Below are 23,081 nucleotides of genomic sequence, written 5' to 3' on the forward strand. Positions count from 1 at the left end.
GTGAGTCAGTTGCTTTGCCCACATTTCGAACCATTACAAATTTAACAGCCTCAAAAGCAAACCATGAAACAGCCTCAAATCTTCCCTTAGGAAAATCTAGTAAGGCAAAGCAACGATGCTAAAGCTAATTATCGGTTTAATAGGCTAAATTCATTCCTTACCACAGGGCAATGTGGTTAAAGGCCCAACAGTGCACAAGAGCCCCAAAGGCGTGTTAGGAGCCCCACAGCCCAGGCCAGAGGAGCACGCCAAGGACTGACCCTCAGTCATTGTTCATCGCAACTTCAAACGCACTCAAGTGACAAGTCACCGAAGGGTTGTGTTTACCATACACACTTGGGTGGCCCTTGTAACTTGGCTTTTCAAACCCACCCCTTCCCCACCTAGGCAGCTTGATTTACCTTCCACTTTAGGTTTGACTTCTGCCACACGCTCTGCAAACTTCTTTTTGAAGTACAGCGATTGCAGCCTCTGCTGATAATGGTTGATTCTGTGAGAGCAAACATGAATGGTAATGATTCATTTCCTACAGATGGAGGGACACAGAGGCACCTTGAAGCACCGCCCCCCCCCACCCCGCGGCAGCTCTTCACCCCACAGGTGCAGATACTCTGAGTGCTGAGCCTACTTTGCCTAGAGAGCCACTTCCACTTAACCAGCAGGCGAACTCAGGTGACTGCAAACACACTTAGCTCCCAAACAAATAACGTGCCTAATGAGAGATTGAGAGCTGGCCACCATTAACTCCCTCGGAATCCTCGTCCCTCTTCCCCCCCACCCAATGAACATGCAACTTGTTTTTCTTTTTAAACAGCTTTATTGGCTGACACTTCACGTATCTGTATTGGCATACAGTTTTAGTCACTCTCTCTGTGGATCACCTATCCTGAATTTCACATACAGAGAATCTCAACCATGGCAACAAAATACAACACAGAAAAACTTCAATCCCAAAGAAAGGAGTATAGAAACGAGAACAAATTAAAAGAGGTCAAAAGGGAAAACAGTACTAAATGTCAATCTCTATATATCTGTAGTGGAGTCCTGGTGGCATAGGCGTTACATGTTGGGCTGTTAACTGCAAGGTCAACAGTTTGAAACCACCAGCCATTCCTTGGGAGAAAGATGAGGCTTTCTGCTTCCGTAAAGAATTACACTTTCAGAAACCCACAGGGGCAGGTCTACTCTGTGCTATCGGTCCTTATGAGTCTGAATCAACACAAAGGCAGTGAGTTTGAGCTGTCTGCAGGAATCTGCGTCCTATTGCACGCTGTAGGAGGGCAAGCTGCTACCTCTTCTGAACACAGATGAAATCAAAGGGGTGAAAACACAAGAGATTCCTCCTCCTGCAGTGTCCTATACACTTCTTCCCGGTTTCCTAACAAGCCCAAGTTTTGTCTTTGGCAGAGGTGTAAAATCAAAATCGTCTCTAGCATCCCGAGTCTACTCACTTTCCTCCCCCATCCTTCTCTCCCTGTTCAGTTCTCTCCTGAGCTTTGGCTTTGAGAGAGCCCCTGGCACTGGCTGCGTCTCCCTCGACCCCCCTCCCCCCGCCCCCGATGACTGCCAAGAGAAGCTGCTCCACGCTGCGGAGGCGGCATGCCCATTCAAGCCTCCAGCACCCATGTCTCCCCTGTCCTGGTCCAGGGAATGAAGAGAACAACTCCTTCCCTAGGCAGGAGGGTCACATGGGATGGATACACTCCAAGATCCCAACAGTCATCAAGTGGCAATGGCAGCGAGTGGCCGCTTATCCGTGCACTCACAGGGCTGGCTGCTTGGGCACGTTTCAAATTTTCACAAAAGTCCTCTGTCCTTTGGTAGCATACACAACTACGAGTCGAGATGTAATAGTAAAAGATGAGACGGGACATGCATGAAGTGAGAGACATGCTCATTCACCTAGGCTTCATGGGAAGGCCAGGCCTTTGGCACGCAGAAGCGGAGCTGTGCCCTGGGGCTGACTGACCGTTTCAGGACCGACCACTGGCCCTTCTCTAATGCAGGCCTAGAATGGCAAACAGACTCCACCTTCACGTCAGACCAAATTACTAAGCAGAGGCTGCCTGGGGGGCATTCTGGAGAAGGGCTCCGAAACCTGCCAAGGTTTGGTGAGGGAGCCTGCCACGATTGATTAATGATGTCTGCAAGTGTCAGGATTTGACATCCTGCCTGAAGCTGCTCAGTAATGTGGGTTCTGAGGTCTGCATCTCTTGAGGCCATCATTCTCCACCCTCTCCCCGCTTTTGTGACAGCCTTGAGATGCCAAGGTGCTAGGAGGTGCAAGAGCATCCCTCGGAGTCCAGGTGGTGAGGGGAGAAACACGGGAGCCAGAAAAAAAAGGCATGTGTTGACTAGGGCAGAGCACATTAGTCTAAGAGGTCCAGAGGTAGAGATGAGAGTGCAGAAACCCTGACCCTGGTCACTCATGGCCAAGGGCTCTGCTGAGTCTGTCTGACAGCCAGTGATCGCACACTGACAGAGCAGAGCGACGTGCCGTAGGGCTTACAGGGGTACGACCTTTCCGAAGCAGCTCTCCAGGCATTACTTCCAAGGCGCCTTGGGGGTGGGGGTGGGGGTTGAACTACCAACTCTTCAATTAATAGTCAGCACTTAATATCGGTGCCACTAGGAAGCACTGGTGGCACATGGCTTAAGCACTTGGCTTGAGCCCACCGGCATTTCTTCGAGAAGTGTGGACATTTGCTTCTCTAAAGCTTTACAACCTTGGCCGCCTTACTGCGGGGAGTGGGGTGTGCTCCTGTCCTAAAGGGGGTCATGCGTTAGAGTCTCCTGACAGCGTTGAGTTTTCAGGGACTCCCGTTAGAATCATAAGAGTTTTCAAAGCCAAGCTAATAGGCCCAAGCCTCGGTTAACTCCTCCTTGAGACAGGGCAGTGGCATTTTTCTTAGAGCGTTCTCAAACTCACCGGCTCATCTCGAAGAGGAATCTGTCAGCCTTGGCCATCCGATCCAGTTCATGCTTGTGCTCCTCCAGCAGGTCAATGTCACTCTTTTCCGGGACAAATTTCAAGAGCTAAAGAGAACGCACACGTATCAAAGGGGAGTCTCTCTGACATTCCTGCGGGAATTTGTCATCCTTGCAGTTCATCTGTCCCAAGATGAAATGTTAACTGTCGTTGGCCTTAGGGGTTCTGCTCACAATATTAAGATACAATCAGAATTATTAAAGGCTTCCGTTTTTTTTTTTTTACCTGAAAATAGTTCAATGGATATGACCCCCTTTCTGGCCACCTTTTCTGCTGGATATTGCCATTCTGATTGGAATGGGGGAAGTTCATGCCCAGGAGAGACACAGACTCCTAGGGAGGTAGGTCTTCAAGACCATTCAATTCTGCTTCTCATTCTAGATGTTGAAACTCAAGTGGGGAGAACCCCACGGCTCCTTTAGGATTACAGAGCACATTCTCACGACGGTCTGTGGGAAAGGGACCTGACTTTGGACTCCTGATGTCAGCTCCACCTTTTTCTGTGACATCATCTTGCAAAAGTCATTCGGTATACATTTTCCCATTTGATCTGCTTATATATCTAGCTTATCTATCTTATTTCTATCTCCCTTTTTAGTTCCATGAAGTGTTAGGGATTTGAACTTTCTGATTCCATCGTTTACTGCACGTGAAATGAAGAAGCAGTGGCAATACTATTTAAAGAGGCAACAGCCCTTGTGTGTGTAGGCTCTCGTGTCTCATGCTGTTCGCTAAATCAGAGACCCCTGGATTTTTCTTTCTCTGTTTCTTCATTTTTTTTTAACACAGTGACCCCCTAAACTCCTGAGATCCCTCCCCATAACGTAATACTGGAAATGGGAAGGAGCCTCAAGAAGTTTGTGGGAAAATGGAATGAAACGATCATGGATTTTTTTCCATAAACATTTCGAAAATCCTCTGTAGAAAATTTGAGGTAGGCAGCCGATCTGGGTGCCACCAGCAGAGAAAGAGATGTAGAATGACAGGGAAGGAGAGAGAGGAAAGAAGTTGGAAATACATCCCAATGAGAAAGCCTTGCTGGGTCCCGGGGGTCTGGTCTACACAGCCTAGCATGTACACAGGGGGCTAATGGTGTCACTGGGGCTGGGGAAGAGCAAGAGGAACAGGGGAGGGGACAGGCCAGGGAGCAGCAAGGAATGAGGAAGAAGATGATAAGGGCCCTATAGGAAGTTTAGACTTTATTTGGGAGACACTGAGATAAAACAGATTTTAAGAAAGGGAACAAGTTTGAATTTTTAAAAGATGACCATACTTACAAAACAGCAATCCGAAAGAATCAAAAGTGCTAAGGGGTATGACTGGGCAACGTGAGCAATCCTAGTGGCCTGGCCTGGGTGAGGGCACTGGAAACATTCTAGAGCCGTTCAGAACCAGCTGTGGTCCAGGTGATTGGGACTCCAGGCAACCCCATGTGCGTCAGGGCAGAACTGTGCTTCGTAGGGCTTGAAAGGTAGTTTTTTAGAAGGAGGTCAACAGGCTTTTCTCCTGAGGCACCTCTGTGTGGATTTGAGCTTGTAGCCTCTTGGTTAACAGCTGAGAGTGTTAACTGTGTGCACCATCTGCTTGTTGCTGTGTCACTCCAGTGGGGAGGCAGTAGTTGAAGCTGAGGTCTGGCCTTCTGCCTTAGGCAACAAAGTGCACTGCAGGTCATAAGGGACTGAGGAAGAGATGGTGGGAAGTGGGGTGGAGTGACAAGAAGATGAGTTTGCTGTGGAAAATCCTAGCAAGGGAAGCAGGTGGTGATTTGTAGCAAAGATAGCCGGATCACTGGGCCTGAAATGTCTGCTGGCCGTGGCATCCAAGAGCCGTGAACGTCCTTCCGGGGAGTGAGGCAGACAGAGTGACGTGGATTGAGGAAGAGGGAATAGCTGGCGAGTGTGGGCAAGCTCCCGAGAGCTTTGGCTGTGTCAGGAAAGAGAGAGGAGGTAGCGATGTGGAGACACTGATTTTGAGGGGTGCTGGCGTGTACTGAAAGGGTGGACAGGGAGGAAAGGCTGATGGAGACGCCGTGGACTGGATTCCTGAGAGAGGTAAAGGAAGGGGGCAGAGGAGAGGCAGCGGACGCCTCCTCTTTCCCTAAAGGGATAGCAGGGTGGTGGAAAACAGAAGTGGCTGCTAGGGAGTCCACAGGTCCGGTGGCAGGAAACTGTGGGTGCTCCAGATGACAGCATCTCCTGTGCATAAAGAATGAGAGAGGACAGGGCGTGTATGTTTTCGGCCCTCTTTGGTGAGGGGAGGAGCAACATAGTAGAGTAAGGACAAGGACAAGGGAGGAGTATGGAAAAAGGAAAAAAGTCTTACCCCCCCCCCACCTTTTGGGGGCTTAGTTTAGATTTCTAGCTACTTAACAGACAAGAAAACCCATTCTGTTCACTGGGATCCTTGCAGTGCTTTACAAACGTCCCCTGGGGCCCTCGTGTCTCCACTCCCGTTAGCTGTGCCCACCCACAGGTGGCAGACCGCATAGCCAGTGGTGTCCTATTGCTGCGTCCACAGGCAGCACAGTAAGAGGCCAGGCCAGAGGCTCATCCTCTCAGAGAAGAGGACAAGGCTGTGCGGATCGTTTTCAGAGGCATGGGGCTTAAGCCAACGCTGGGGCATAGAGAGAAAGGGTTGCATTTGAAATACTAGTGTGTTCATCTCCTCTGAGAGGACCAAACCACAGAAAACGAAACAAATCAAACCCGCTGCCATCAAGTCAGACTGGCCCCTGGGCCCCCCAGGTACAGCAGGAATTGACAGCGGCTGTCATCTTAACAGATCCATCCATCGTCTGTGGGACTGCTGGGTGGATCTGAACTGCCAACCTTTGGATTATAATCAAGGGCCAGTCATTTGCACTACCCAGGCACCTAAAAGTGGGTGGGGCCAACTCCTGCCATCCAAACTCTCTGCCATCAAGTCGAGGCTGATTCACCGCGACCCAAGAGGACAGGGTGGAACTACCCCTGTGCATTTCTGAGACTGATTATGGGAGCAGAAAGCCCGTCATTCTCCCGAGGAGCAGCTGATGGTTTTGAACTGCTGACCTTATAGGTAGCAGCCCAGTGTGTAACCAGTATACCGCCAAGGCTCCCGAGTCGGGGAGGGAGTCAAGAGCGGGCGGAGGGAATGGCACCTCATTCAAGTAGAGAGATGCTGGCTCCTGTGGCCTCGGAGGAGCCAGGACCGGAGGACGAGCAGTCACGATGGAGGGAGGCAGAGCGCAGAGGGAGATGATGAGAGAGAGAGAGAGAGAGAGAGAGAGAGAGAGAGAGAGAGAGAGAGAGAGAGAGAGAGAGAGAGAGCGAAGCACCCAGAACTAGCAGGGGAGACCGGGCCAGAAAGCTCCTTGTTGGCAACAGGCTGCTTTAGTAGGCTACTTTTCCTACGTGTATGTATTTGAAGTCCGTTCTCTTTGCTCTGAAAGCCCTCTTGGCAGGGTCTGGAATCCTTCCCCTCAAGGAGGGATTTTCCTGGATGCAATTTCACAGTAAACAGATTGTGTGGAATTTCAACTCTGGCCTTGTCCACAGAGCCCAGAGGACGAAGCCCGCGAGCAGCTCCACGCACAGTCCTTTACGCTGGCCAGTACCCCCCGCCCCAGTGTCGAGGCCTCGGGTCACCGGCTAGCGCAGGCGGCGGGGGCCCACACTGGCCGCACTCAGGCCTGCTTGGCTGGTCTACAGGGCGGGAGGGGGACGCATGAAGCCCTGGCTTGAATTTCTTTTCATGTTTAGATTTAAGAAGCACTTTGAAACTTCTCACACACAGGGCAAGTGGACTTTAAACAGAGCTATCGGTTATTCTGAAAATGAAGTCAAATTTTGAAAGGACGACATGCGAGCTGTTCCCACGGCTAAGTGTCAGGGGTTGTCTCCCAGCACAGTCGGCCCGGTGACCATGCACCAGCACGTCACCCCTTCTGGCTCAGAGCCCGAGGCCCTGCACGGAGATGCCGTGCACATGCCCACATGCTCCACCCAAGGCGGCCTCACTGCTGAGATCACCCTGACTCTCCCCTGGTGGCGCAGTGGGTAAGGCCAGCAGTGTGTTCCCACCAGCAGCTGCATGGGAGAACGAGGAGGCTTTATACTCCCATGAAGAGTGACAACCTTACAAACCCACAGGGGCAGTTCTCTGCTGTCCTGCAGGGTCGCTCTGAGCTGCACCTCCCGGGGCCAGCGAGTTTTGCCTCTGCTCTGGGAGCTGAGCACCCCGAGGTGCACCAAGCAGGACAAGAAGCTGGAGCACACCTACAGGTGAAGGCCTCAGGGTCAGAAATCAAGCTTGCTTGTGGCCATGGTTGGCCCACAGAGGACCTGGGCCTCCCAAATATAGGCCTCCCGATGCAAGCCGCTCAGAATGTGATTTGGTCCCAAGGAAAGTGGGACTAAACGGCAGGGCCATTATTCTGAGAGGCCTGCCACAAAGCGCCCAGTCTGGGGGACGGTTAGACAGGTGACAATCCCCAGGATACCCGTAAGGTCAACGACACCGTTATCTGAAGGGCAACGAGCAAAGCAGATGACTCTCACATGACACAGCTGGAGTGGCTACAGAGGGCCGGGCGCAGAAACACTGCAGTGAGAGACCAGGCGACCACAGCACACTTGCTACCTGGCCACGGACGGCCATCGCGATGTCCATGTGCCAGGAACAAGCGAGTGCACTGACAGTGGGTGAGACTGCCTACTGGGTAGCCCCGGCATTTGAACCTGTTTGTGTGTATGACACAAGAGGGTGCCACACACCTGAGCCCCAAGAAATGTGCAGCCGGCCTTGCTGTCTTATCTGGAATTTGAGGATCTAGCTGCGGAGGGCAGTGCGGGGCAGTTGGCAGCGGCTTTGTGATTGGGAGGACGGTGAGCCAGGATGCCCTCTCCTGGGTAGAGCAAGAACGTGGAAATAAGTCCATGTACGCAGCACGTACACTGTGAGCTCAGAGCGCTGCTGGGAGTCCAGATATTCCAGTGTTCTGCTTGTGTTTGCAGATTTATACAATGTACCGACCGAGGCAAACGGGAACCCGTTGTCATTGTGGGTTCTCTGTTGTGCTGCCAGCTGCAAGGTTGGTAGGTTAAAACCACCAGCTGCTCTGAGGTCAGACGATGAGGCTCTCTACTCCCATAAAGAGTCATAGGTTCGGAAACCCACAGGGAGGGACCATTCTACTCTGCCGTATAGGGTAGCTGTGAATCAGAATGATCTCTGTGGCAATGAGCATGGTTTTGTTTTTGGGGTTTTTCCCCCATTTTCTCCCGTGTCATCATACCTGGGGCTTGACAGCCAGAATCTGGTAGGGCGGGGCTCATGGGCTCTGTCTGGGAGCTCACCTGTTCCAACATGTCCTTGGGTAGATCTTCCTGCTCATCCATGGTCAGAATTGCCCGTTTGATCTCATCATTGGAGAGTTTTAACCTGGAGAAAGAATATTTTGTTGTTAACCGTGGCTTGAGGACCAACATTTAGCACAAGACCCTTCATCTCACTGCTGCAGCTGCTGGTTTTCACGTAGTTGCCCACCTCGCCCCCCTCAAAATTGTTCAGTGAAAGCTTATTTCCTGACAATATTGCACTGAAAAACAGTGTCCTGAAACAGCTTCCATGTTCTTTCAGGGCTTGGTCAGGTTCTGCTGACACAAGAAGACACAGCTGTTCTGTTCCAACAGTGCATTCTGCAAGGAGAGGAGCCCCGCTCCTTTTTGTTTGACACGAGTGCCAAGAATCGCAGGTGAGATGAATGCTTAACTCCTACCTTGATTATTTTCCAGTAGAGTAGGATTAAGAGAGATTTGAGGCAGTTGAATATGATCGCCGGATAGTTGAGCAATAATCAATGCACAGAATAAAAAGACATCTGCACTTCACATATATTATTCCGCCTGAGCCTCAAACGAATGGTGGTGCTCATGTTTTTAACTGACGAAGAAACTCTGACTCTGAATGGCTCTGTGATTTGTCCCGGTCCAAGCACAACCATCGCTGGACCAACCATGACCTCTGATGGCCAAAACAAAACTCTTTTCACGAATATTGCTTTCCCAATTAATATCTCAGAGGGAAGAATGGAAGCAAAATCGCAAATCAATTGTTCTGTTCTCTGTCCACCCTACGCTTAAAGGATGCATGGATCTATTGAGAGATTTATGTCCTGCCAAGTCAGCACAACAAGGTACAGCAATCTAAGAGTTGTGAACGTGAAAGTCCTTACTGTGCATTTACAATGGGCCACCCGCTGCTTGAGCAGGCAAAGGAATCTTAGTCTAACCATTGGTTGTGAAAAGGGAATCATTTCTTGGTGTTCTTTGGAAGCGGCAGACACAGCATTCTTTTAAAAACCTTACTTCCTTCCAGCCTACTACCACGGATGTGGCATAGTAATGCCACTTGAGCGGCACTTCTACTCTTGGCTCTTCCAGAGGAACCCCACTTAGGATGGAAGATGGAGAAAAACACAGACAGACGTGCAGAGAAAGATGTACACATGTCACATCTGATGCTTGAAAACAAGGGTGTTATCATCAGCCAGGCAGGGCCCCAGTTCTGGCTCTGAAACTTACTGGCCAGCATGACCCTTTGCAAATATTTATGGAGTTTCAGATTTCTTATCTGTAAAATGGGGATCATAACTACATCGGAGGGAAACACAAAAGGAGTTTTTGGTGAGGAGTTGAAGTAATCTGCATAAGATGGCTAGCCATAGAAGGGGCTCTGTAAACGAGTAGGCTGTTAACCAAAACGTTGGTGTTTCCAGTTCACCCAGAAATGCCTGGGTGGAGACGACCCTGGAGAGTTACTTCTAGAACTCAGTCCTCAAGGTCCCACGCGGATCTCAGCTGTACTGACACACATGGGCTCACCACGAGCTAGAATGGACCTAGAATGGACGTGGGCTGGTCTTGGTGGGGTAGGTACAGAGGGAGGGACGGGCAGGAGTACTCTTATAACTTGAATTAAGGTTCGGTCATCTGGTCCTTAAAGAGTGTTATAATATGGTCATGATGAGCATGCCCCAGAGCACGCTTATTCCACTGCATTTCCTTTCTGTACACACTCCTAGGTGGCCCAAGAACTGTTCATGAAATTGGGAAATGTGGTCCTTATTTTAATCTTAGAAGCTCTGGTGGTATCGTGATTACCGCACGGGGCTGCGACCCACAAGGCCAACAGTTCAAAACCACCATGTTCTCCTTGGCAGAAAGACAAGCCTTTCTGCTCCCACAGAGTTAGGTTTTCAGAAACCCACAAGGGCAGTTCTTCTCTGTCCTTACTGGGTTGCCATGAGTTGGATTAGACTTAAGGGCAGTGAGTTTATTTTAATATTTTAAACATTGGGAGAAATCCAACAACAAGCTGAAATACCCTTGATATAAAGTGTTGTACAGTACACACTCACTCACCCATGGTTTCGTGAGAGGATCAAAAGACTGTGTATATGTGTATGGGTGTGTGTGTGTGTGTGTGTGTGTGTATGCACACTGGGCAGGTGATGGCGGAAGTGGGTGCAAACAGTACATGAGGTTCGGTGAAAAGAGGAGTAAAAAGGCCCCGAGGGAGACAAGAACCAGCCAGTGGGGCCAGACAAGCCGTACTCCACTGCAGACAGACCCCTCTGGTTGTCCTTCCCTCCAGATTGGACACGATTTTGTTAAAATCGCCCAGCTGACTACGTAAACTGCCTGCCATTTCCTCTGTCCACAAGTAAGAAAGGACGGAACCAAATTTGGGATCCTGTTGTAAATAGACTATTCCCTTTCTACTTTGTGTTCTTAAATCCAAACATAGAATCCAGCCAAAACGCTGAATGGCCCATGTTAAAGGTAAGGCTGGCCCCATCACCTAACCCTGTCAGACTCCTGTGTGGTATACACCTTCCCTGGGACTGGCCTTGCCTCAGGTGCATGCTCACTAGAACACCTTGGGGGTGAGTGGAAAGGGGGAAGAACCATAGGAAGTTGAGTGGCAGGGCTTTCTCTCACGGAGCAATGGGTGGGCTTGGACCATTGACCTTTCACTTAACCACTGTGCCACCAGGGCCCCCCAGTGAAGGACAACAGGGGAAAAACCAAATCACAGAATCCATCTCTCAGTAGCATGTGCTCTCAGGAGTACTCTTAAAGTCCAGTGCGCTAGCAGGGCAGTGTTTTGTTGTGTCCTACGTCTGTTCGCGGTGAGTCAGACTGATTTGATGGTACCTCACAACAACAGCAAAGACTTATGAGGACTCTAGTGATGCCAAATGGTGCCTAGGTCGGCTGCAAAATGAGAAGTTGTAGGTTCAAGTCTACCCAGAAGCACCTCAGAAGAAAGTCCCGAGAATCTAATTCTAAAGAACTGGCCATTGAGAACCCTATGAAGTATAGTTTTACCCTGAAACACGTGAGCCACTGGGACTCAGAACCAACATAGTGGCCACTGGTTCCTTAGAGGCAATGTAACTACAAACACCATGGTGATCATGAAAGGCGGAGGAAAAACACTACTAGGAAAGGGTTAAACCGCCATTAATGAAAACCAAATAGCTGCGCAGACATCTACAATCACCCTAAGGAACATAAATAGTAAATCAGCTCTGTGTCCTTTTCACACTGGGTTGAAGAAACCATTTTATGGCACCAGTTCTGCTGAGTCCTTCTGTTTTGCATTTAAAAGAAAAGGAGTTGAAGATTGGAGTGAGAACAATACTCCAAGTATCAGATTTGCATTTCATTAGCTCCCCATATGGAGGGCAGAACTCGGAGCTTTTGAAATTGTATATATTTATGCTTCTCGGGCCCCCAGAGGCTGTCTGGACTAAACACTGGCTCTTAATTCATAACAATTTTGGTTTCTCTTAATGTGGTCCACGACGAGACTTGAGACTTTAATGGATGGTACTTAAGGAAATCTACCTGTCAACATGCCGCCTTGCACACGGCCAGTTGGATCAGACAAAGAAATTACCTTCCAGGAAAGTGGAGAAGGATATGCCGCCCTGGGGGTGGGGGTGGGGGTCTGACTTCTATAGGTTGGTGACTTCTTAGTGTCACCTGCCATCCACAGAATGAGTCTCTAATCTCTGTAATTTAAGGACCCTACTAATTCTAACCTCTTAATTGCTTTTAAAGCTTGGCAGCCGTTCTGGTGTGCCGGAGGGCGGGCGGTAACTCCTGAGACTTCACTGGGAAGTTCTTTATGAGGCAGGAAACAAACTAGCCACCTTAAATGGCGTTTAACTCTGCCTTGCTCTACTCAAGTATTGCAAATGTTTGCCAGGAGAATTCGAACATGGAAGCGTAATTGAAAGGTGAATTGCTAGCTCCAGGTTTGGCCTCAGCTTTGCTCTAGTGGACTGAAGCCAAACCTCCCTACTTTAAAGCGGCTTTTTGTGGTTACCGCACTCTAGCTGCTGTGTTAAGTGGGTGTCTGGGAAGAAAACCAACAAGGGCAAGGCATTTTGTAAAATTGTACTTTAAATGAGTTCATCTTGTGGTGCAGCCTGTTTCCAAGTGTCTCTCTAGCTCTTCTTTCTTTCTAAAAGGCGGGCATTTGGAGGGAAGAGAGGACGGTTTTAGAAAACAGAGTAAACTTTAACAGTACTCTCTTCCATCTATGTACGGGCAGAAGGAGCTCAGTATGCCAAGGTCAAGGTCAGTGGGTCTCATTCTAAAGTATGTGTGCCCACTCAACCCCTTGCCCTCTGTGAAAGGCATGGTGCTTTTTCTGTTGCAAATGCTAGCCCTCTGAGCAATCCCGCCCCCCAGCCAGAGCCTTGAGTAACCTTGGCCGTATGCAGGCAGGAGACCTTGACTCTGACATGAGATTCTTTCCCTAGCCTACTCATCTCCTGACCAGGCCATACCAGGTGACCAAAGATGCCACCAACTCTCACATCATGTGGGTAAAGGAGAGCTTCGCAGGACAAGCAGGCACCTAGTGCAAACTGTAGTTACTGACACACACCCTGCAGCAAGGCCTCCAGGGTGGTGGGATTTCAAGTCCTGACTGCATGGCTTGGAAATCAGTTCATAGATAGATAGATAGAGGTTTGTTAGCCTGTGGGGTGAAATAAGCAGGAACGAAAGACAGGGCAGACCCTGGGTAGAAACCTTGATGTCATCTTTGAAACATTCCCATTCATGGCCCTCATGCTGTAAATCCACCACCAAGCCCACTCCAGAGTTCTTCATTCATCCTCCACTCTGTCCCTTACCATGTCTTATCTGGACAACAGGTACAGAGTGCCCTTGCCTCCAGCTTTGTATTCCCCTGGGAGAGTGGCCTTAAAACCCTGTAAAAACAAACACTGTTTTCCTGACCTCATTGCACTGAGTCCATGGAGAGGCCAGTATGGGCTGCCATTGACCCAGCAGCTACTGTGTCCAGGGACCTTCCAAGGTTGTCGGGGCTTATATCCAATATAAACTTATGAGCTCCAGTTTATCGAGCAGAAGGTGCTGACTGGAACCCACCCAGATTTCAGGCTATCCTTCCTACCTAGTCTGATATAACCCACGTGATCTCATGAAACCCAGTAGGCAATTCTCTGCCCCAATCACAGGACTGTCAGCTTTGCCTAGTCCCTTTCCACGGCTTCGCTCCTGAGGCATCCCTTGTCCCCCTCCAGACTCTGCCCTCGCCCCTCAAGGCTGACTCTGGGAAAGCCTGCTGGGCCTCTCTCTGTCTTTGAAATACTCCCTCCCTCTCCTTCTCTTCCGATGACTTGAAGCCCTGCAGGTGGAATCGACCAGCCACTCGTCAGAAGAAAGATGTGGTGGTCTGCGTCTGTCAAGATGTACAGCCTCAGAAACCCTACGGAGCAGCTCCACTCTGACACACTGAGTCAGAACTGAGTCAACAGCCACAGGGAGGGCATCCAACCTAAGGCCAGGCACCGTGCCCCCCCCCAAAAAAAAAGAGAGAGAAAGAGAAGGAAAGAAAAGGAAGCATGCTTCACAGAGGTGGGGATTAGCAAATAAAACCGTTTGGAACATACTTCCATATTAATTCCGGCCTCCTGCACTTCCAGTGAGCACCCAAGCCCCTTCTATGTGCATGAATGCACGATTGCTGAAGAGGGAAATATGTAGTCTAATAAACTGTCTGCTTAAATAAAAACAAATCAAATTCAAAACCGCTGTACTGACGCCACCATTTCCACCACACATGTATCAGTCATGTGCTTTCCTGACAAGACAGTAAGACTAATTAATGGCCACCGACTAGAAAGCCTGGACCCATTGTGAGGGCAGAGGTGGGAGAACCTGATCAATAAGGCTGGATTACTGCAAGGTCAGCTGGGACTCCAGATGATTTATTATGTGCAGTGCATTTATTAATCGTGTTCATTGTGATAGCACTCGCTCATTAAGCTGGATTTTAATTGATACCCTAACAGCTATGAGGCAGTTCTTAACATTGTCTTCCAGGGAGAGTTTAGATACATCCAAGTTCTATGTCCCCTGACACTCTGACACTTTTGAGGTAACGAGGGAATTAGATACCACAAATATGAAACAATTCCTTCTGTAATGGAAGGGGAATTTTCCAGAGAGCGTTGCAAGCTTATCTGCCACCCATGCAATTATCCTGATTGCCCCCTAGCACTGAGAGCGTCTGTCGGTGAGAAACTGGGTCACTCTTTTTACTATTCCGACAGGCGCATAAGTGCTATATTAGGTATAGAGAGATAGATTCCTCTGTTGAGTTGTTTGAATATGTTCTTCTGGACAGCAAAAGCAAACAAAATTAAACAAAACAAAAAAACCCTGTGAGCTGAAAGGTGAGGCACTTTAGAATAAAAAAACTGTGCTTTTATTTATAAATCTGTTACACAGAAGGAAGCAGCATAATCTGCATAAGCAATAGATTAGGGGAAAAAAAGTAGACCTCCATATCATTTGCAGTGGGGCCTTCTTAAGACGGACATTTTGTCTAACCAGACCATGTGCTCATGGGTCTAAAGTGGGAATCATCCCAGGCTCGGCCACGCACACAGCATCCAGCCAGATGCAGAAATGGCCGCTAACAGGACGGTTCATCTTGCCTTACTAGTTGTATCAGAATTCAGTGATCCCACGGCGCTGTGAGTTCTCTTTCGCTAAAAGGAGCACTTGCTTCCTGAAGTCCTATTCATCTGGCTAACAACCAAGCTTCCATTCTGAACACCATGCTGTAGTTCTTCAGGCTCAAAGAAGCGGGCTCAGACCAAGCGGAAAAAGAGAGTGCTGCGGTCCCTCCTCTCTCCTCCCAGCCTCCATGCACATGCGACATTCTTTCTAGACTCTAACTAGTGTGATTTATCTTTAAAGCCCCAAAGCTCCCGGTTCTTTTCATCCACCTCCGCAGCATTAGGTATCTGTGCCCAACGTGAAAGCCCCGTTAGAGGAAAGAAGAAACTGGAGACGGAGCTCCCGGAAGCACTGCACACACGGCCTGGAGCTGCAATCTGACTCCAGGCCCCAGGACTTCCTTTCTTCTTTTCAAGTCCCAAGGCTGTGACGGTTCACTAATTATGAGAAAGGCTTTCAACAGGGCGGAGCTGTATAAATTAGCATTTCATTGAGGTTGAAGATTTACGCATTGTTTTAGTTACAAACCAAGATTCAAAAAGATCATGGAATCCTATAGCCTCTAAGTATCAAAAGGCAATTATCAGAAAGCAAAATAAAGCAGAGAGCCCCCATAACCTTGATGCGGACACTGTTACGAATGGCAAAGAGCTCTCAAGCAGAGAACAGACCAAAGTAAAGTGCTATTATCTGTTTTGTCAATAAAGCCCACTTTACAGGCTCTTGGGGGCAGGGGAATCAATTTGGGACGTTCTGATTTTCAAATTTTAAAATCGGTAGAAATTAAACTCTAAGGTAGTAGCGATTCAGCTATTCTATAGTCCACCGGGAAAACTAAGCACAAGAGTTTCTCCTTGCCACACACAGTAGGAACCCAATTGTACCTCAGTAGAGTACAATTGAAAAAACAACAAACATTACAAACCATGTGGGCATGAGCCAAATAACAGCAAAAAGTTGGTCCAACTACTGAAACGCGTATTCCACAGTAACAGTACCTCGAGAGAAGGATGTTGCAGTTCTGAGCTCTCCGACCATCAATCACCGAAAGCTCCTTGACTTTAAATTTCGAACTCAGTGTGTCATCAATGGCATCTGCTTCTTTCTATAAAGAGCACAAGAGATCCATCAAAGTCAGTGACAGTCGGACTTTAGGCACAGTTTCTTTCCACGTTCTGCTTACACACACACACACACACACACACGAGCGCGCACGCAGAGCTGGTATGATGAGGTGGGGTGTAACAAGGGAGACGGGAATGGAAGGAAACAAAGGCTGAATTCTAGTCGGCAAAGGCAGACAATAAGGAAAGCTGACCACCCACATCTGAGCAGCATTGTTTGGGACTACCAAGTGCTTGGGAGTTGGAGATGTGAAGCGTGCACAAGTTATCAGGCAGTGGTGCCCTCCCTTTGTTCCCCAAGTTCCTCCCCACAGATAGCCAACAAAGCTGTCACTATGAATCAAGCTCAGCAGGGGCTGGGCATCGCTGCTGCAGGCGTTTGCAGGGCGCACTCACCCTAGAACCAGTTGTATCATGAGCACTCACAAAAGCAAAACAAACGCTCCCAAATGTCTTCAAGTACAGCACAAGGCTCCCACGGCCAGGTGGTACCTCTCCTTAAGCTGGGCTTCATAGACCATGAGGGGGTAGGGATAGTTCAAGGCATTCATTCAATTTACCGGAGTTAACAATAAGGCATGAATGGCATCCTCTGCTGCAATCTATACAGAAAGTGATTCGAAAGGATGGCCAGTCATAGTTTCTGGTGTGAAGTAGTATTTAAGTAAAATGAGCATCAGAGGTATTGAGGATCATAATTTTTTAAAATTCAAAGAAAAAATCTACTTTATATTTATCATTGTTTATTGATATATTATCAAGCCTGGTTTTAGTAGAGTTCAGGATCAATGAAAAACCATGAATAGTATTAATAGTTTAGGAAACACACACAATATGGAATTTACCATACAAAGAACCATGGGATCAAATTTCAACTGTCTCTTGCATTGCGATTTCAGGCGTAGCCCCCCCACCACCACCACCCCGCAGATACTCAGTTAAGAGCCAGAAAACCAACATGAACTGACCTATACATTGCGCTCTGCTGTCTAAAACCAAAAGGGATAACCAAGAAATCTCAAGCTTAGGGTGAGCTGAGGTTTACAGTTACCCAAGTGAGGTAGTTAGTTTATTGTGCCAACCTGGCCGATACACACATGTGGGCTTAATTGAAGGGCAAAGAGATAAATGGCTTGGTGAGCCTCGCCTTTCTAGTTCTTGGGTCTCTTGCTTTCTGAATGGTCGGACTAGGGTGCAGCTGCCTTAGCCAGTTCCCTGCTTCAGTTGGCAAGACTCACTTCCATCTCTGAGGAGAAGCCACATGGACCTACCCCGATGCAGCCCTGGGTGCTGGAGCAGCCGTGTGGAGACCCCAGCCAGCATTGAGATGCTTATACGCTCACTGACTGGGCTTTCCCCTACAGTCTGCATCATTGCTTGTGTTTCGTGAGATGGAGGAGGACTTTGTGGATTGGTGTCGGACATATGGGTTGATGTTGAACTTGTGGGCTTGGGCAGCACAGGGTTAGGATATTTTCTTGATGTGCACTTAACCTTAAACTTATACATGAGTTTCTGTCGATTTGTTTCTCTAACGTACACAGACGAATACACCAAGGTTTAGACAGTAGTAGCTCACACTTACCTGCTTGGAGTTACTGTTCACAAAGAAATCCTACAGCCATGGCAGAAGCATGGAAAAGGTAAACCAGACACATGCAGTTCAGAAACGAGAGCCATAACTCCGGGGAACATCCGAGCAGTCAGAGGAATCAGTGCTACTGGGCAAGGGGCGGTTTGTGCCTCTGGGCCCATCTCATGAGAGCTGACGGGGAGAGCCTGAATGAAGATACAGTGACTGGCACTGTATCAGGCATTCAGAGACGTGCAAGAGAAAGGCATTTTGCTCTGCAAGGGGCTCTGTGAGGGCAAAGCAAGGTCAGGAAATGGCTGTAGTTGACCTCGGAAAGACCCAAGCTGAGTAAGGAGCGACACGGGTTCCATTCACTCAACAGGGTGCGTTCCCTGGAAGTAGCACATCAAGCCACGTCACCACCGTGGGGAGACCACTTCCACAGTCATGGATGACCACTGAAACATGCTTTCTTAATTAACAAACAAACATGTTGGTGAGAGTGAGGTGAGGTGGACATGATCTCGTCTTCTCATGTCATAGGAAGGGCGAAGGTACAAAAAGATAATTTCAAGAAGACAGGTCAGTCACACGAAGGGGCTTCAAGGAGTTTGTGGAACAGGAGAATGAAAGAAAAGATCACGGAATCTGTCCACGACCTTTTTTGAAGCCCCTTCATATTAACTCTCTCGAGGGTCAAACAATGTCTTGTGGGCTCTGTGGCACCATCGGTGGGTCCTGGCCCAACAGCCTCGGGAGGGCTCAGGGATGTGCGGGCCACAGCCCCTCCTGAAATCGTTCCTAGGAAAGACATGCAGTGAAGAAAAGGCAAGCGAGACGAGCTGCTGTCCTGTGACAAGGAAGACCCTTTGGTTGCCTGTTTTGGAACGCTGGCATGTGTAAACCGTTAGTGTCTGTGCAAAACACGCCTTGGCTTATGAGCCAAAGGCTTGCACAGGCAGCACGCCGGTCAGCAGATTCCTGGAGTTCTCACTGGTCTTGGCAGCCCAGCCAAGGCCAATTTAACACGGACAAGCCGCTTCACGGAATCCGTCTAGCAGGAAACAAAGCGTGTCTTCCCTTTACTCTGCCTGTCCAAGGGGGGCTGCCTCTCTCAAATGGAACTCTGAGAACACGTGGATCACCAGAAGAAATCTTTCTTCCCTCTGTTGTCCTTTGCCTCAGCTGCAGCTTTCAAGTTTTTACACTCCCAAAGCTCCTTAGAACTTTCCCCTCCAAAAGTGGTTTTCCTTTCACAGGGGAGAAAAGACTTGGTGAAATAAATTCCAGGAAGATTTTTTTTTAAAATCGACTTCTCTTGCTTAGAGAGACAATTGCTTGCTGAATTTAAATCCTGCTCTCACTGGTCTTCAGAGAAGAAACTTGTACAAAATTCTTTGGTAACTCCTATCATTTCAGTTCCCACAGTTAGGAAGTTAAGACTTCTAACCTCTAGTGTGGTGGGTTGTGGAATCAGGCAACTGTCATTACCTGGATGTACGGCCTTGGGCTTGGTCTCTCTGTAAAATGAGGATAGCAACTGATTCTTGTGAGAACTAAATATGGCCATGCAGAAGCACATGAGTTTGTGGGACCCGAGGATTGTAAATAATAACACTCCAATCCAAAGGAGGGAATAGTATCAGAGCTTAAATGGTGAACCTCTGGTTTGCAGAAGCCTATGGATGAAAATAGAAGCCACAAATCCATCAGAAAGGTCCTCCCAAACTCAAGTCTGCAGTGCATCCCCTCCGATCATAGGTGAGAGATAGGAAGAGGCTTGCTATCCTACAGAGAGCATTAGCAAGTCAATGACGGCAGATGTAGTTAGGCTCAAACACCCTACCATTGGATCCCCTTTTGACTCATTTTAAAGATGTTGCAGTGAATTATTTTCTGCTTTCTCTTTGAGGTTTCCTGATGTTTTGTCTGCTCACTGCTATTGGTTTTGTTTGTGTGTTTGCTTTGCATGGTTTTCCGTCTATGGAACCCAGGATAAATAGATGTACACATCCAGCAACTATATAGGGGCATGGCAGGGGAGGACAGGTGGTGGTGGGGAAAGGTAAGCTAACAACTAGTACGAGAAGAAAATGCTTCTTAGTATGATTGAAGAGTTAAAACTGTATGATGTGACGTATATGCCAATGAAATCGTTTTAAAAATAAACATCATGCACAAAAACCATGTTGTATCATACCTGACACACACCCATGAGCTCAATACCTGAAAGCTATCAAACAACACAATGACCTCTTCCAGTTCATGATCAAGTCCCTGTCTTCCCCTTTTGTTGTTTTGTGAAGCATTGAGACTAGCAGGGCATGATACCCTCATTTGTAACCAGCAGCAGCCAGAAGCCTGGCATCGTTGTTTCTGTTGTTGTGTGCCTTCGAGTTAATGCACATTCAGAGTCGCCCCGTGGGATACAATGGAACCTTCCCATAGGGCAGCTTTGCCAGACCACAGTATGCGGTCTCTTCTCTTGCGGAACTGCTGGTCCCTTCAAACTGCCAACCTTTCAGCTAGCAGTCCAGTGCTTAAACCACTGTGCCACCAGGGCTCTTTCAATTGTGCCTGTCAACAGCTCAGAAATGTATCCTCTCTGTCCAGAGGTGGGCTGAGAACTTCATGAGTCGGCGTGGCTGTGTGCTGTTTCCTTCTGGTGTCCTTTGATCGACACACTGGGAGCAGAATTACAAAGCCTCTGAGTTTGAGTAGAAGGGATGTACAAAATGATGCTGCATCCAGGACCATGTCCAAAGAGTTCACCTTCTTTTTGAAATATGAAGTTACTCAAAAACCAAGAGGGAAAGAACGCTACTACTAATTGACTTGGGGCCGAATATACAAGAATCACTTCTATTTGGCTCCACCCCACAAGCTCTCTGCCTTTTCCAGATGATGCCTGGCATCGGACCAGGGCTCCTGTGGGCATCAGGGCTTGGAACACAGGCGGAGAGTTGGGGATTGAGTTTTCAGGAACCTGAAGACAGGGTCCTACAACAGAACAAGGACTGAGCGCTTCGAGGATCCGGGCAACTCCTTGTTCAAACGACTCAATTCTTCGGAGGTTGGTGCAGCTTAAGCCTGAGGTCCCACTGCAGATGATGTCTAGACTCATAATTAATATACAACCCTGTCCTCGACTCATTCTGGCCATGGTGCCCAGTTTTAGAAGCCCTAACCTCTAGCTTTAAGGGATTAAAAAAGAATTCTGTGAGGTGGCTTTTAAAAGTTTCTGAGAAAACGCCTTTATTCTTTCATTCTATCTATCTGTGAACTTTGTGAAGGGCTTTCTTTGTAAGCACAGCGGAGATCCCCTCTGCGCCTTTCAGCGCCAAGCCTCGTGGACATAGTCACTGCAACAAAAATCTTAAGTCATAACCACTTTTTCAATCTGAAAATTGGATGGACTAAATCACTTTTTTTTAAAGAGAGACAACACTCACTGATTATTTAATATCAGAGGATGCCAATGAATGAGGCCAACGAATGGTCCCCAATATTTGCAGATGGTGACGTGGTAGTCAGTGGTAGTCAGTGGGGCGGCAATGCTACCTTATGTGCTCACGGAGCCCTTGTGGAAGGGCTATCCTTAGACAAAGAGGAGACGTGGGTGGAGATAGTGAGCTGCTAATTTGTTGCTAAAGTGATATGGACTCTCGGACCTAAAGCACCCTGCCCGCACTCATTCTTCGTAACACCCTACGCATTATTGCTTGGATCAGGAGAAATTAATTGATAACACCTCGGGATGAAGATTCCCCATAAAAGGAGGTAACTATTATCCAAGTGTACCAGAGCTAGTGCTACAATGTGCTGCCTGCATCTTTGAGCGAGTCTTGTGTGGGTGGGAAGAACATACAGTGTAGTTTAAATGGGAAAGGGGCTCTGAGATTCAAGGAATTGACTTTCAAATGAACTTGTGGAATGTGAGCAGGGGAATGACCACACACTATTAAATTCCACTTCACGGGCACACAAGCTTACACAAGGCGCTCCGCACACCTTTGCTATCCATCCCGGAGAAAGACAGACAGAAAAAGTCTGGAAAGGAGAAAGTGGTCTTGTTCTTAAAACCGGAGTTAAAGAAAATCCTCTACAAAGCTTCGCATTCATAACGACTCAAACCAGGCACCAGTCAGAATAAAAGGGAACTGAGACGTGGGCTGCGTGGAACCTGTGGGGAACCAGCTAAGCCATGTTTCTGGCGTTTTCTGGTGTTAAATAAGGATTAAAAAACAAATAAGTACAAGAGGCTCTGCGGGGGCTAGATGTGAGGCTTGAGAGGGGTTTATGAGGGGACATCAAAAAGCGTGTGGAACGATTCCATTACCTTTCAATCCTATTTTCCATAAGCTTTTTGGAGCCCCGCCCCCCATCTTATTCAGCATCAGGAACGTGCTGACTACTTATACTGATTATCAAATTTTAATCCTGCATTTTGGCTATTTGCAGATTTTTCTCCTCTCTGCTATTAGGTTAGACGTGACTTTGGGAGTGTGGGTGACATTTTAGTACATTCACAACCTTTTAAATTCTTCATAGGGAATCTTGAGTACAAAGCAAACAGTATAGGAATAAAAGCCCGTTTTCACCTCAGTACTATACTGTTTCTCAAATCAACCAGATAGCTTGTTTGTGTGCATGTTCCCTAAGCACCACTCCTTAGAGTTCACAAAAATGATACTAATCTAATAGTTGCTGGGAATTTAAAAAATTTTTATTCTTGGTAGTGTTCCTGATGTGTGCCTCTCTGGGAAACTTAGCTGGCAAAACCCTTGGCTGAAGGACACAGTCTGACCAGGTTTCATAACTGGACAGTAGAACGAGGCAGCACATCGTCGGGGGAGGAAAAGAATAGGTTCCCAATATTCATTTGGGAATGGAAACGGGGGGCAGTTCAAGTGTGATAATTACACAATGTTTTGCCAAATCTGAAATCAAAATGCATACGTCTTTGATGCTGCAATTAACCAGAAGGCGTGGGGACAGTTGACGGCAGCTACCTATGTCCCCCGTGTCTTACTAGCATGCTTGCCTTTTTCTATGCTTAACCCTGCAAGATCGAGCAAATTCAATAACATGGCTCAAAGAACTCAATTGGGAAATGTATTTAATGATCAAAAAATTTTTTTTATCTCAAAATTTTTGCTCCAAGAGGGGAGGCCTACTTGAATTACTCACGCTGAAAAGCTGTGTTGAAATTTCTCCTCAAGAAGTATTATTGAAAATACGGTCACAACTGATTTTTACTTCCAAGTCTGCTTCGTGTTAAGTACAAGTGGAAAGGTTCTCGTCTATCCTGACTGGGATGACTACTGATTACTGAAACACTG

General features: G+C 48.0%; 1 protein-coding gene across 4 annotated transcripts in view; it reads right to left on the bottom strand.

Moving 5' to 3' along the window:
* Window positions 1-23,081, bottom strand: part of DAAM1 (dishevelled associated activator of morphogenesis 1) — a 194,336-nt gene that overhangs the window by 20,470 nt on the left and 150,785 nt on the right. For all 4 annotated transcript variants that reach the window (XM_075531931.1, XM_075531933.1, XM_075531932.1 and 1 more), the window contains 4 exons: window positions 16,041-16,147; window positions 8,326-8,410; window positions 2,930-3,036; window positions 402-490 (listed from right to left, as the gene is read on the bottom strand). In XM_075531931.1, the coding sequence (XP_075388046.1) occupies window positions 402-490; window positions 2,930-3,036; window positions 8,326-8,410; window positions 16,041-16,147 (388 nt within the window). The remainder of the gene's footprint in view (window positions 1-401; window positions 491-2,929; window positions 3,037-8,325; window positions 8,411-16,040; window positions 16,148-23,081) is intronic.

This window comes from Tenrec ecaudatus, chromosome 14 (assembly GCF_050624435.1).
Source record: "Tenrec ecaudatus isolate mTenEca1 chromosome 14, mTenEca1.hap1, whole genome shotgun sequence".
Classification (NCBI taxonomy): Eukaryota; Metazoa; Chordata; class Mammalia; order Afrosoricida; family Tenrecidae; genus Tenrec; species Tenrec ecaudatus.